Source organism: Callionymus lyra, chromosome 2 (genome assembly GCF_982586985.1).
Source record: "Callionymus lyra chromosome 2, fCalLyr1.hap1.1, whole genome shotgun sequence".
Classification (NCBI taxonomy): domain Eukaryota; kingdom Metazoa; phylum Chordata; class Actinopteri; order Syngnathiformes; family Callionymidae; genus Callionymus; species Callionymus lyra.
This window is the reverse complement of record NC_141819.1, coordinates 42731969-42746067: the sequence shown is the minus strand read 5'-3', so window position 1 is coordinate 42746067 and position 14099 is coordinate 42731969. Positions and strand designations below refer to the sequence as shown.

Genomic DNA, 14099 nt, shown 5'->3' with positions numbered 1-14099 from the left:
ACAGATGTTTTATGGAGCGCCCCCTGTGGTGGCACAATGTGATGCATCCAAGTAGAATTCCCCCGGAGAAATTAATGAACTGACGTCACCGTGACATCATTAAACAGGATATCTGCCGGTTATCTGTGAGTGTAAGTAAAGTAAGTAAGAAAGTAAGTAATATTTGTAGACCAGGGTGTGTGTGTCTGAGAGAGAGAGAGGGAGAGAAAGAGAGAGAGAGGTTGTAGATCAGGTTTCTCCCGTGCTTGGTTTTATTTGTTGTTTAAGATCCGCGTGACTACAACTAACAATCACTATCAACAGCATTCAGAACTTTCACAAGGCATCCCAGGCCACCGCTGCTTCTTTCTCATCACATCCTCCACACACACTAAACGCAAACAGACACGTGGATAGACATACAGACATCCTTGGAGAGTGGAAGTGACTGAGACGGTCAGTCATAGACAGAACACTTGTTCTCTGTTGACTTATTGCATGAGATAATCAGTTATACATCCAGACAAATCCTCTTTCAAATATTTTTCTTTCACACGGATAAACTTTTACAGACACAACAAAGTCATTCAGAACCCAAGTCCCCAAACAATCACTTAGAGGGGTGATAAAGCGGAGCCACAAGTTTGTTCTGAACGTGACACCTCAAGAGTGTGTGGAGCAGCCAGAGGAACAGTCCTGCAGAGGGTTGATGGTGAAACATCACAGCTCGAGGGTGTAAAAAGATGAGGGGAGACACCGGACCCTTCAGTGCAACTCAAGTCTCTCCATCAACGTCGCTCTTCCTGGGATCTAAGAAGCAACGCAGAATGAAGGCAGCACTTGATGGACAACTGATCCACTGGTGACACTTGACCTGCGAACTCGGAACAATCTCATCAGGTCACTGGACTGCCTGAGGCCAACGCTTGTGATCGCATGTGATCCAGCAGTGTGACCTGAAAAATGAATCGACGCATGGAAACAGCTGCTGAACACTGTAGGAGGAGATTGATTTATGACGGTGACTTCCTGTGATGGTTGACACGACTGGCCTTCAGCTCCGTGGTCAGAGGGAGGTTCAGACCACCATGTTGATAAAAACACAAACAACACCTCGAGAACTTAAGACGTAGATGAAAATTCTGCCTCGATATTCACTTTGCTGATTAAATCTTTGGATGATTCATTCTTCTGCTTCATCCTATATCCAGCTCATCTTTTATCAACTTCATCCTTAAATCCATCCATCTGTCTGTACATCCATACATCTTTTCACTAATCCATCTTTCTAAACATTCACCCTCTCATCCATCTATCTTACTGTCTATCCATCATTCATCCATCATCTTTCTGTTTGTTCTTCTGCCCTGCCATCGATCCAGCCAACCTTCAAACCATTCATCCTTCCATCCATTCATTTAATCATTTATCCATTCATTCATTTGTCTGTCTGTTAATTCATTAATCCATCATCTTTGTTTCGTCTTCTGCTCAGCTGTCTATCCATCCAAACTCCTAACCATTCAACTGTCCATCCAATCAATCATCCATCCATTTATCTATCCTTCTGTCCATCAAATCATTCATTTTTCATTAATCAATCCATTCATCCATCCATCCATCCAACCCATAATTAATGCCGAAAGGTAGTGGGACATAGAAACGGATGTAGAGAATGCAGGTAAGGTCTGAGTGTGGCTCACCATGGTCCATATGAAAGTTCTGGTGAAACACTCCTCTGATTCAGAAGGGTTCAAAAGCTGGGTCACAGGCTGATCCCAGGTCTGTACACGTCCATGTAGTTTTTATCCCTTCTGAATCTGCTAACATTCCAGAGGGAGAATTATCGGATGAAATAGTTCAACGTGTCAGTACTGAAGCATGAAGACTGGTGGACTTGTGTCCATCATTCTTCTTCTCTCTCTTCATTATGTAGAAAGAAAGCTTCTTTCTGTAAAGGAAAACATCAGGAAGAGATTCCCAACAGGATTGACGCTGAAACAGAACTTCAGGTCTTGGTTCATCTTAACAATAACAGATGAACTTGGAAAGATTATACACACAAGGTGAATGTCATCAAATTGTGTAGCCATCAAATTTATAATCAGAAATCTTCCCAAAGAAAGACAGTCATTATGTTTAGAAAAAGAAACTGAACTTTTTCCTCATCCAAAGTCTCATAGGCACACTGAGATCTACAAGAGAGCAGAACCAGTTTCACAAGTGCAGTGTCTTTGCAAACACATCCCACACATGTGAAATAGAAGTTCAGAACTGAGCTCTTAGCAGCTGACTGTGTGGAGCAAAACACTTGATTAGAGAGCAGTCCTGGTAGTTTTCTCCCGGTTAGTCTAGTGATCGGTGGCTTTCCCTCACACCTGTCTTTCAGCCGAGCATTTCACAGGTTTTGATACTTGACTTGGTAGGTAGGTGGATAGGTGGGTAGGTAAGTGGGTAGGTGGGTAGGTAGGTGGGTAGGTGGGTAGGTGGGTAGGTAGGTGGGTGGGTAGGTAGGTAGGTAAACACGACATAAGGCAATAGTGACCAGACTAGTTTATAGACACAATATTATTTTACTCATGTAGACAGAAACAAACTTATTTTGAGGATGAAAATCAGAAAGATACATTTTTTTTTTTAGATTCTGTTGTGTGTGTGGATGATGTGTGCAACTTTAAAGTTCCACAAAACCGTTAAAACTTATATAAGCTATAGGCTGTGAGCTGTGACGCTGCCTTCTCTTGTCAGAAGTTTTTCTCCCTCTCGTGATCACTATTGATAAGACTACTGCAGAGTATGTATGTTATTTTAATTTTGTATTGATAATCAAATTACATTTGTAACACATAAAGCTGTTGTGTGTCTAAGTGAAGGCTCTAGTGGTTTGTCTTCATATACATTCTGGTCAATCGAGGTAAAAGACGCAGACTTCAGGGATTGATGATGCGCAGGGACGAACATCGATGCGTGACCAATAGACAGACCCACAGCACAGTTAGTGTGGTTATGATAAACATGAGTTCATATCTAGAAAAACGAAAAGTATTCAATGGGCGGGGCTTAAGCACATTTTCTGAAGTAAATATTTCAATGAAGAAAGAGTTTGGTGCAAACAGACACATACTGATGATTACAATAGAGGCCCAAGATCAATGTAAGAGACACTTAAATCAAAAACTTGCGGTTGTGTTGTAGCTGAATGTTTTTGTGTTTTGGCCTATGCAGTTGTGTTGTGGATACATTTGTTTAGTTGTGGCTGATTGTTTTTTGTGTTGTGGCCTTTGCGATTGTATTGTGGCTGGATGTTGTTGTCTTGTGGCTAAAAAATGTTATGTTGTGGCCTTTGCGGTTGAGTTGCGGGAAAATGTTGTGTTGTGGCTAAAAGTTGTTCTGTTGTTACTGAATGTTATTGTGTTGTGGCCTTTGCGGTTGTGTTGTGGGAAAATGTTGTGTTGTGGCTAAATGTTGTTCTGCTGTGGCCAATTGTTGTTGTGTTGTGGCCTTGTGTTTAACTGACGTACTGGTTGACTGAAGGAGCAATTTATTGATTTTGATTATCAAAGTTGATTTTGTTGTGTTGTGGCTTAATGTTGTTGTGTTGTGCCCTTTGAGGTTGTGTTGTGCCTGAAGGTTTTTATGTTGTGCCCTTCAAGGTTGTGTTGTGGCTAAATGTTTTTGCCTATAGGGGTGTTTTGTGGCTAAATGTTTTGTTGTGGCTGAATGCTGTTGGGTTGTGGCCTTTAAGGTTGTTTTGTGGGTAATTGCCATTGTGTTGTGGCTATATGTTGTTGTGTCATGGCTAAATATTGTTGTGGCTAAATGTTGGTGCATTTGTGGTCTTTGCAGTTGTGTTGAAGGAAAATGTTGTGTTGTGGCTAAATGTTATTCTGTTGTAGATACATGTTGTCATTTTGTGGCCTTTTTGATGATGTTGTGGCGAAATGTTGTTGTGTGCTTTGTGGTTGTTTTCTGCCCTTTGCATTGCATGAGCTTTTTCAGCCAATTTAGTTTCCAATTCAATTTCCTTAATATAGACAAAACACCAGTTAAGGTATTAAACACTTGCCACTCTATTTAACTCACATCTACACACCAACTTTGTGTTTGAGGGGAAAAAAGGGTAACTAACCATGTGACGTGTTTGATTTCAAGTGGTCAATAAAGACACAGGTTGCAGCCTTTTTTTTAGTGCATGTGAAGGAACAATTGGATGTGAACAAGAAATGTATTGTGTTGTGCAGGGTGTCTGAGGGTGCCAACAAATAAAATGTATGAGTAGAAATTAAGACCTGATGGTTTAAAAGTGAAGCAGAGTCTCAGAGGTTTTGTAAACTCTTATTCAAAGAAGCTGCTTCAACACTAGAGTCAGTGTGAGTTTCCAGCCAAAGTGTTTCTTCAGACTAGGTGGTCGCTCATTTGTGTCAGAAGTAATCACCTTCAACCTGGATTAAATATTCTTAGAGAGCTGCAGCCACGTCTTGGACCAAACTCGGAGTGACAGGAGGCACTGAAATGCGTGTGAATTAGCGTGTGATGCTGGCTTTTCTTTACTCACTGTAATGTCACTGATGTAGTCACTGGCGGAATTACAAAACAATGAAAATTCTGATTAATTTGTAATAACATCTAATTCACAGACATTAACAACCCACAAACCCCAGTCCAAAATAGGTTAGGTATTGACACCGTCTGAGCACAGATCTATTCTCATCTTCTCATTTACACCTTTCAATATCTTTGGCTCTTTCTCACTCACTCAGAGAATCTGCTGATGGTTCCGCGCACTTGCTTTAGGACCAGAGGAGAGAAATCCTTCCAGGCGGTTGTTCCTAAGCTTTGGACTCCTTCAAGAAACATCTTAAGACCTTTTTATTTGTTCAGGCTTTTTCTTAATTTTCTTGGGGTTAGCTGTATGTGTCACTGTGTTGTCTTGGCCTTTTTAAGTTTCAAAATGTATATATATTTTTTAATATTTATGGGTTGCTTTGTGACCCTGGTCTAGAAAAGCACTTTACAAATATAACTTGATTACTTTCTTACTTACTTACCCACTCTCAACACAGTCTCATCAGGGCTGCTGCTGTGAGCTGTGGGTGGAACAAGAATAATAACTTGAATAGAAGCTGATTAGTAACTATTTCAGAGCAGGCTCAAGATTTGGCACTTCATGAAAGCAAGAGTTGTAAACATTCTCATGAGTCTGACCAGACACGCACTCACCCTCCAGCTGTCTGGTTCAAAGCTGTCTGCGTTTACTGCCCCTAGTGGTGGTTTGTAGAACCATTTGTGTAGTTTGCTCCAGAAGAATAGATAAAGTCCGTCCCATTAAGAGTAGTGACAGCAATTCAGTGTTTGTGGAAGTGGGTCGGTCGACTGTGACATGTTCGGGCTCATGGCAGCATAATTAGATGATCAATAATGTTATTGACACTGAGGCAACAGAGAAGGACTATGAAGCACACATGGGTTCTAACTTAACACTTCTCATGACTACAACATACAAATGTGCCTCAACAAACACAGAAATGTTCTTTGACACACACAAACACAGAGATGCGCTTCAACCAACATATACGTACACACTTCAGACACTAATGTGCTAAAATACACACATTCACGCACACACTTTAAAACACAAATGTGTTCATACACAACGCAAATGTGCTGAAACACAACTGTGCATCAGCACATGCACAAAGGTTCATCAAAAAGGGAAAAAGGTACATCAACGGACGCACACATACACACATCCACACACACTTCCCCCTGAAGAAGAGGATCGTGAACTGGCGACACATGTTGGAGCTGTTCAGACTACAGACTTGTGTTCAAAGTCCTGGCCTGCAAGCTGTGGGGAGCCATGGAGCGTATCATTCACCAGGATCAGATGTACAAGGTTTTAAAGACCTTTCCATAGCGAACCTGATGAAATGATTCATGCCATGTGTGTGCTCTCTTGTGAGGCTCATTGTCACAGCGGACTCTAAAAAGCTAACAGACCAGCAGGTGTGTGATAACCTGACCTGGGACTCATCAGCATGTTGACCAGTCATGTAAAAAATACATGTCAATGCATCTGAAATGTTCATTTTATTAAGAATGTCAGGCTTTCCAGACAAAAGTGTTAATACGGGTTACAGCGGGAGAGACCTCTGTGACCTTTGACCCATTGACGATGATTGCACACCATCTCAAAGCAAACTTGTAAAAAATTAAATGAACAATTGGACATGAACTAAAGACGTTGTTTTCCCTCTAAGGCCACCGGACTCTAGAGGTCACACTTCATGATCTCTCGCAGGCCCACTGTGGCATAGCAGGAAGAGTCCAGGTCAAAGTTCAGCACTAGAGACGGTCCGGTCTGCTTGTCGTCCTCGGCAGGTCGGCTGGTGCTGCCCTGTGTCTCCGCTCCCTCCTGACTGCTCTGCAGCCTGTAGCTCAGGTTGCACATGTTTGCCAGGAGGGGGCGATAGCAGCCGGGAAGATTCAGTTTGAGACAGGTGACTCGGAAGTGAGAGTTCTCCAACCCGTCTCTGGCCAGTCTCTCCTGGTACCAGGTTGCCATGAAGTTCTCCGGGTACTTGACAGTGTTTCCAGCCATGGGTAAAAGAACCTGCCCCAGTGTGTACACGTCGTCGTCCTCCTCCTGACGAGTCACCACATGCACCTGCGCTCAGGTCGGTCAGAGACATGAGAGACTTGAGTTAAACATGCCGGGTCACATGTAGACCAGAACCATCAGTGCTTTTCAGTCTTTACCTGAGCTGCCGTTGTTTCACTCGCCCCAGGACCAGTCCACACCAGATCTCCTTGCTGCACCCTGTGACCCAGAGTGAACAGACGCTCGGACGCCGCCTCGTTCCAAATTCTGTCAAGACATCAGAACCACTTCTGTCATCTCAGCCTGTCTCAAAAGCTGTCAATGGAAGTATATCAGTGCCATCTCAATATTGAAATGTTAAACATTAATCCCCAAGTTGCCAATCAACCTCTGTACGTTTTTTGGACTGTGGGAGGAAACCAGAGTGAGAGAACATACAAACCCCAAACATAATTTCTTTATTGAAATGTTGTATTTTTTTCATTTTTGCTGTCAACAGACCAGGAAAAGTCCATTTAGTCCAGCTGTACCCAGTTTGTTGTTGACGCAGATGGCTAGTAGAGTTAGTCAATGTAATCAAACAGATGTCTCTTTACCAATTCTGATGGCACTGATATAATTCCATATTTCTGTAGCACAAACACATTCACTTATTTACATGCAAACAAAATACACTTTTTTTAAGAGTTTAAGAACTGACACTGCCACCTGCTGGTCAATTTAGCCCAGAGATGTCAATAATATTCTAAAGAACTCAATCCTGGAGTGAACTAGATGAAATAGTTAGCTATGAAGCAGCAGCTGATAGAGGTCTGCGCTCTCTACTTTACTAAAAAGTGTGTGATGATGACCTGCTGCAGTAGGCATGAGGGTAGAAGACTCTGGAGCTGTGAGGAAGGCTCAGCCAGGCCTGAGTGCAGCCTTCTGGACCAGAACCATAGCGGTTCAGGGCTCGCAGCATCAGTCGCTCTCGCACCTTTGACAGAGGCATCAGTGACAGCGTCTCTTTAGCGTTCCCTGGGGAGGAGGAGGAGGAGTGGATTGGAAATAATCTAACAATTGAAAATGTATCACGATACAAGGACAACGATACAGTACATTGCGCTTTTGTAGGAACATAATGCATTTGTATTCATAACTGCTTGATCTGGATCTTGTGGGATTTCATTGTTCCTTTACTTTAGCTGCAGAAAATGTACTCCTACAGTCTAGATGTTTAATTGCAACACAAAAATGGACAAACCCATTGATTATTAGAATGTAAATTTTACATTAAAACATATACATATACATACATTATTTTAAACACACTTTGTTGGAATATAAATAATTAAAGAATGATAAAGACAAAATATAATAACAAAGGAAACATAAATAAATTTAAAAAAAAATCGGTACAGTGCTATTGCATATGGATACAGTATCGTGAAAAAAATACAGGTGTATTGATGTTTTCTCACACCCGTACAAGTCTGAAACTCACCTGTCTGAAGAAAATGTCTCTTGGCTCTGCTGGCCGGATCGTCGCCCTCTTCTGCACTGAAGAAGAGCCGCAGGGCACTGACCTGACCCAAGAGACCTCAAACACTCAGAATTATCCCAGACACTCATGCTTCCTGAAACTCACCATGTCGTTCTGAAGCAGAGCCAGACCCACCCGGTCCGACTGCACACTCCGACCAGTTCCGAATCTCTGGGGCCCATAAAAGTTGACAAAGCCTCGCGTCTGAAGAAACACATATGAAGAGCAGGTCAGACTACTGTACCAACAGGTGTTTTTTCTTGTTTCAGAGAAAGAATTTCCAACCTTTACATTCTCCACAGCTTCATCAACCAGTGGCACCAGGCTTGCAAGTGTCACCGATGAGCCCGCCTCGCTCCCATGTGGCCTCAGGTTGCGGACCACCAGATCAAAGTGGTTTCCCTTTAACCTCCCGAGTCTTAGTGGCTGGCTGACGGAGCGCACATGTGACACAAAAATTCCTCGCCGGTCCAGCTCTCCTCGCTTCTCCTGCAACCTGGCAAGGACACGACTCTCAGACTCAGTTTGCATGCTGCAGAGACATGGAGGAGGTCCACTGACCGCTGAGGAGAAACCTTTTTCACCACCATGGACTGAAACGTGATCGCCCGTTTGTCTTTGATGCCAGCATAGGTGAAGTCGGAGGGCAAGACACCAAGCGCCGCCGCCATGTAGCTGATGGCCTCCAGAGTCTCCAGGTTCTGCTTCTTCAAGGTGAATGCTGCAACCAGTGTGGGAGAGACCTGAAGACCTTATAGCAGTGGTGGGCAATAGAACTTCCTCAAGGGCCTCATTTTATACAGTCGTTATTGTGAGCAAAAATAAAAGGAGTGAAAAGTTAAAAAGAATCAAGCTAAAATGTTATTTTATATAACTACTTTTTTTAACCAATGTGTAATAACTGTTGACTGGTGAGCATGTTTACAACTCTTGCTTTCATGAAGTGCCAAATCTTGAGCCTGCTCTGTAATAGTTACAGATCAATTTCTACTCAAGTTATTCATTCTTTTTCCACAGTTTTCAAATATTTTACATGTTCACTTCAATCTTTTTGAGGGACATTATATACTCACAAAAATACAAAAGCGTAGGACTAAACTACCAAAACATAACCCTATAGTCATATTTAGAGACTTAATGAATAATAGACATACATACAAAACAAAATAGTTTTCTACAAGATCTTTGACCTCATGAGAAAATACAGTCAAAGGGCTGCATGTGGCCTCCGGGCTGAACTTTGTCCAGGTCTGCTAGGAAGTACCGATCTCAGAGGTCACTGTCAGAACACACTCACCTGTGTAAACCTCCTCATCCCTACGTTCATCTAAGCTCCGTTTCTTGGGTCTCCCTCTCTCTCGCAGTCTCACGCAGATGAACGTCTTGTTTGGGTCACTCAGGCTTTTAGTCTCCACCAGCTTTCCAAAGCGTCGGTTGAGAAAGTGATGGACGGCAGTGCGGTGTTCCTTGCTGCCGTCTGCATGGAAGGTGTAAGAAGAGTCCTGCACTTTGGCATCGATGAACCTGAAGAAGTCTTCAGCTTCTGCCTCGCTAACCAGCTGAGACAGCTCCTTGTAGTCCGGGTCCTCCCTGACCCGGATCTCAGGCTGGATGGTGACAGTCATAAGGAAGGGGAACCGGTGTCTGACTGCTCGGTGGACATTCGCCCGCTGGTACTTGTCTGTAAAGGAACCCAGGGAGAGCTCCTTGTGGTCCAGCTCCTCATCCCTCAGGTTGACCACGAACTGTTCCAGTTGCTCGCTGACAGATTGACCCAGAACCACGCTGAGATCGAAGCTGGTGGGTGCAACTGCATCCACTCTCCAGTCCGCCGACTGTTCCACATCCTCTGTCTCCTCACAATGGTATGAAGGAGACCCGGTGTCACAGAGTAAACCCGGTGCATCTCCGTTCACCTGATCCCCGTTTGCGTCGATTTCTATCACCACAAAGTCCCTGATGTCCTTCTTGATGGTCCCACAGAAACCCTGGTGGCCTGAGATGAAACAGTTCGGGATTTGGACATTGTTCTGTTTCATATTCACTCGCTAACAGACAAACTTCCCTTCAACGATCAGAACCAAATCACTTATGGAAGCAGACGTGAACAACCACCAAGAAAAACATCATGTTTTGTCTCTTAACACAATAAAACTCTACCGACTTCCACTGTGGCACTTCCGTAGTCCTGGTGACCCAGAAAGGAACGAAAACAATCCAAATTTCGAGATGTCAGGAAAGAAGGAGCTGAAAATGTGGTGGCTGTTTGTTTTGTTGACCAATCCACGATCGCACGTAAACAAAACCACGCTTAGCGGCGTACAGCACTTCCCGGTCACGTGACAATGACGCGCTGTTCTTAAAGGGGAAGTTGATCATTTATTTACCTTGTTCTTTGCCGATGGCACTTCGTTTGCATCACAGTAACACAGTGATGCTACTCTAAAACTAAATTAGAAAATACATGTCGAAATCTTATGACATTTATTTAAATTTGACCGAAGAGGTGAGTGCTCAGATGCCTGTATGAAGCTGACGAAATACTAATACATAACTAAATACTTTCATACGAAAACTAGTTTCTCACCTTACCTGGTTTTAATTAATAATGAAGGTTGTGGTTTATTTGTCTACTAACTCTAGATGGAAGATTGTCCAGAAATCCAAATGGTTCAGCAAATTTCTTTTTTGTTGGGTTGACACTGCTGTAGTACATCGATGTATGTAGTCCAGCAGGGATGTCTAGACCAGGAGAAGTCTATTTAGTACACGTTTTTTTTGTACTACAGCTGATATCTCTGTAGTCCAGCAGTCGTCTTTAGAGTTTTTGCTGCCCATAAACTCTGTTTCAGTCTGTATCAGATTAACAAAAAAGCAGCAACTTTTGCTGATACTTTATTGTCGCAGGTATAAGACTTTAATAGGAAATACATTTTTCGAAAATCAAAGAATGAAGCGACAACATCAAAGTCACCTAACGGGGCCGGAAAAACATATGTTCCAGAATTCCGCTAGCTTCCCAACAGAATTGTCTGCCAGCGAAGTTTTCACAGCACTGAGTTAAAAACCAGTTTCAACACAATGTATCGTTACGATCTGTATGGGTAAAGATGAAACAATGCACTATAAAACATTTGTGTCAGAGGTTGCAGCTAACTATCACCTTAGTCACAGTCTCAGATGGTTTCTCCACCAGACAACCCACTACATGAACTAACTGTCTGTCTTTGTCTTCACAGGAATCCAATTGACAGCAGCGCTAATGCTAACATTGTTGAGCAGCAGTGTGTCTTTGGCCAGACATGTCCACGGCCGTCTGGAAACTGGCCGGCGAGGTGCGCCGCCACTTCACCTGAGAACCAGGCTGCCTGCAACACCTGGATACTTCCAGCTGGGCAACACAAGAGTGACCACAGCGAGGTTGGAGCCCCAGACGAGGTGAGCAAAAACCCTTCCACAATTTTTGCCATCTGACCACTGATAAAGTTTTATTCAGATCTATGTGACATTGATATAAAACAGTTGTTGTGCTGTATATATATATAGTTAGTCCACGTATTGGGTCCTTGTTTCCTCGATGAAATCACCAGCAAGGGATCTATAATTTCTACCACAATAATCATCGACACACACTGACAAGATCAGGAGATCCACAAGCTATTTGCTTTCTAAGCCGATACGGATGTTACATGTCAGATCTCTAAAACATCGTACAATGCCAGTGCTGAACTCATCAGTAAGGAATTCAAACTTTTCCCTTTTTTGGCTTTTCAGAACAACAACACTGTGTCAGAGGCAGACCCAATTCAGAGCTCTGAGGAATTATCGTAAGTGTTTCTGCTGGCGGTGACCCGTCCACACCTTCTTAACTTTATCTTAATCTGCAGGGACAATGTTGTCACAGTGCCCTTGAGCACTTCTGCAGTCCCACCAAAGACTAGACTGCGGTATGAATATTTCCCACCCGTGACCTTCAGTTGTGTCTGACACACGGTCCGTATCTAACAGGAGGCAGAAGGTTGTGAACCCAGACCAGGAAAAGGAAGACGAGCGTCCATATATTAAGAAACCACAGAACGCCTTTATGCTGTTCCTGGAGGAGAAGCGGCCAACAGTCATGCAGGAGCAAAACATCAGGAACAGTGCGGTCATTAACAAGGTCATGGGCCAAAAGGTGAATGTTACAAATAATTTTTATTAGTTTCATAGTGTTCAGTTGAGATTTCTTTCTGGTATCAAATATATAATATATGTTGTTGTGTTTGCACAGTGGAATTCGCTGTCGAGCGAAGAGCAGGCCACATATTACGAGCGAGCTAGCAACAACAGACGCCTGCACAGGGAGCAGCATCCAACCTGGTCATACAGGGACAACTATGTGAGTTGACATAGTTGCATATTCATGTGGATTTTGTGTAGACACGTGTGTTTGTGTTGCAGAGGAGGAGGTACAAACAGAAGACAAAAGGTCTCAGAAGAGCTGGTACACATACGACTCAGTCCTAACTGTTTTGAGATTAACTGACAGTTCCTCTTCCTCCTTTAACTGAAGCTTCAGCAATTGAATCTGAAACAGACCAGGAATCTACGCAATAAAACAACAGTGAGGACAACAATGGAAGCGGACAGTGAGTCAAATGGCTTAAGTGCTGCCAACTGATGCTTGATATTTCTTTAATGGATTCATTTTCTTTCCTCAGATACACACAGACGACAGCTAAACAGCACCAAGCATTCAGAAGGACTTAACAGTAAATCTGCTCTAGACTTTAAACAGCGGGATGGTATCATCAACTACAGCTTCTACAAAGGAGATAACATGACCTTGACCAGGAACACACAACTCCAACTGTTTCATTTCAAAAACACATTAAAGCTGACAACATACAAAAACACTACAAAACATTGTACCCATTTCACCAAACTATGTGACCTTTGATATACATTTCATAACTCATACCACTTGATCAGAACAAGAAACAAGGACGCCAAAATAATAAAATGAACAAAACCCAAAAGACTGTTGCCGTGATTTAACTCCAGCTCAGACTCATGATGTCCTGTTAGAAGAGGATGATGGCCTGTTAGAAGAGGATGTTGCAAGCACTCACTTTATAAGTTAACACTCGGGACCATTGTTGCACAATTTACTAATTGCTAACCTAGTTTCCCATTACCTTTTTGAATTATATGGTTTGAATAGAATATAAACTCTACATCAATGTAAAGAACACAAAGGAAATGATTGTGGACTTTAGGAAATGCATAAATTAGGTCCTGTATTCTAAAAGATGTCAAAGCCATTAGGTGACATGATTTCACTGGATACATGTCATCATGGAAATCAGCTTTAACTTGGGAAGGAGCCCTTTCGTGTTATACAACCTTCTGCAAATCTGTGAAAGAAACATTATATTTACATCTTGCAGCTTTTTCCAGCCTAGCCAGATGAAATGAAATGGGCAATCTAACAGCAGCAGAGACACAATGCAATACTCCTTGTAAGATACTTTGCAAAAACCTTGACGTAAAAATGATCAGAGCTGGTATATTCCATTAGTGTAATGATTCAGTTTTTATCAAATAAGGAATGTGACTTGAAACTGAAATTTAAACAGAGAACAGAAATCAGATCTTGTTCAAAGTCGCACTGGTTTTTACTTGTACAAGTATAAAGACCGAAACAACACATTACATATTACATGATCTGACCGACTTCTTAATTCACTGTTACTCTGTATTCACAGTTGCAGGAGCAGATCATTATCTTGCATCAATGGTTTTTAACTTAAAGCAGACTTGAAGGAGTTACAATACTTCCATTATCACATCTGGCATGTAGTCATTGGGCACATGGTGACGTAAAGGTTAGCGAAATTGAAACTTGTTAGATTTCTGTGTGGAGTTTGTATATGCTCCCCGTGTTGCGTAGGGTTACTCTGGGCACTCCGGTTTCCTCTCAGTCCAAAAACATACAGTGGTTGATTGGGAACTTGA

The 14099-nt window shown here is 42.5% G+C and overlaps 2 protein-coding genes across 4 annotated transcripts; one reads left to right on the top strand and one right to left on the bottom strand.

The window, feature by feature from the left end:
• Positions 1 to 6071: 6071 nt before the first annotated feature.
• Positions 6072 to 10413, bottom strand: pus7l (pseudouridine synthase 7 like). 2 transcript variants are annotated; one of them, XM_087785348.1, is made up of 8 exons: positions 9400 to 10413; positions 8664 to 8823; positions 8388 to 8598; positions 8208 to 8306; positions 8064 to 8145; positions 7432 to 7597; positions 6739 to 6847; positions 6072 to 6646 (listed from the first exon to the last, which is right to left on the bottom strand). In XM_087785348.1, the coding sequence occupies exons 1-8, from the start codon at positions 10139 to 10141 to the stop codon at positions 6251 to 6253; spliced, it is 1965 nt and encodes a 654-aa protein (XP_087641474.1). In that variant the 5' UTR covers positions 10142 to 10413; the 3' UTR covers positions 6072 to 6250. The 2 variants fall into 2 exon arrangements, with proteins under 2 accessions (XP_087641474.1, XP_087641473.1); XM_087785347.1 differs by having other exon boundaries at positions 8208 to 8598.
• A 676-nt stretch (positions 10414 to 11089) lies between these two features.
• On the top strand, positions 11090 to 13120 carry LOC148087180 (transcription factor 7-like 1-D). Of its 2 annotated transcripts, none has more exons than XM_087783112.1 (9): positions 11090 to 11206; positions 11342 to 11540; positions 11877 to 11929; positions 11990 to 12049; positions 12111 to 12276; positions 12373 to 12480; positions 12543 to 12570; positions 12655 to 12730; positions 12803 to 13120. In XM_087783112.1, the coding sequence occupies exons 1-8, from the start codon at positions 11184 to 11186 to the stop codon at positions 12696 to 12698; spliced, it is 681 nt and encodes a 226-aa protein (XP_087639238.1). In that variant the 5' UTR covers positions 11090 to 11183; the 3' UTR covers positions 12699 to 12730; positions 12803 to 13120. The 2 variants fall into 2 exon arrangements, with proteins under 2 accessions (XP_087639238.1, XP_087639237.1); XM_087783111.1 differs by having other exon boundaries at positions 12543 to 12585.
• Positions 13121 to 14099: the final 979 nt, after the last annotated feature.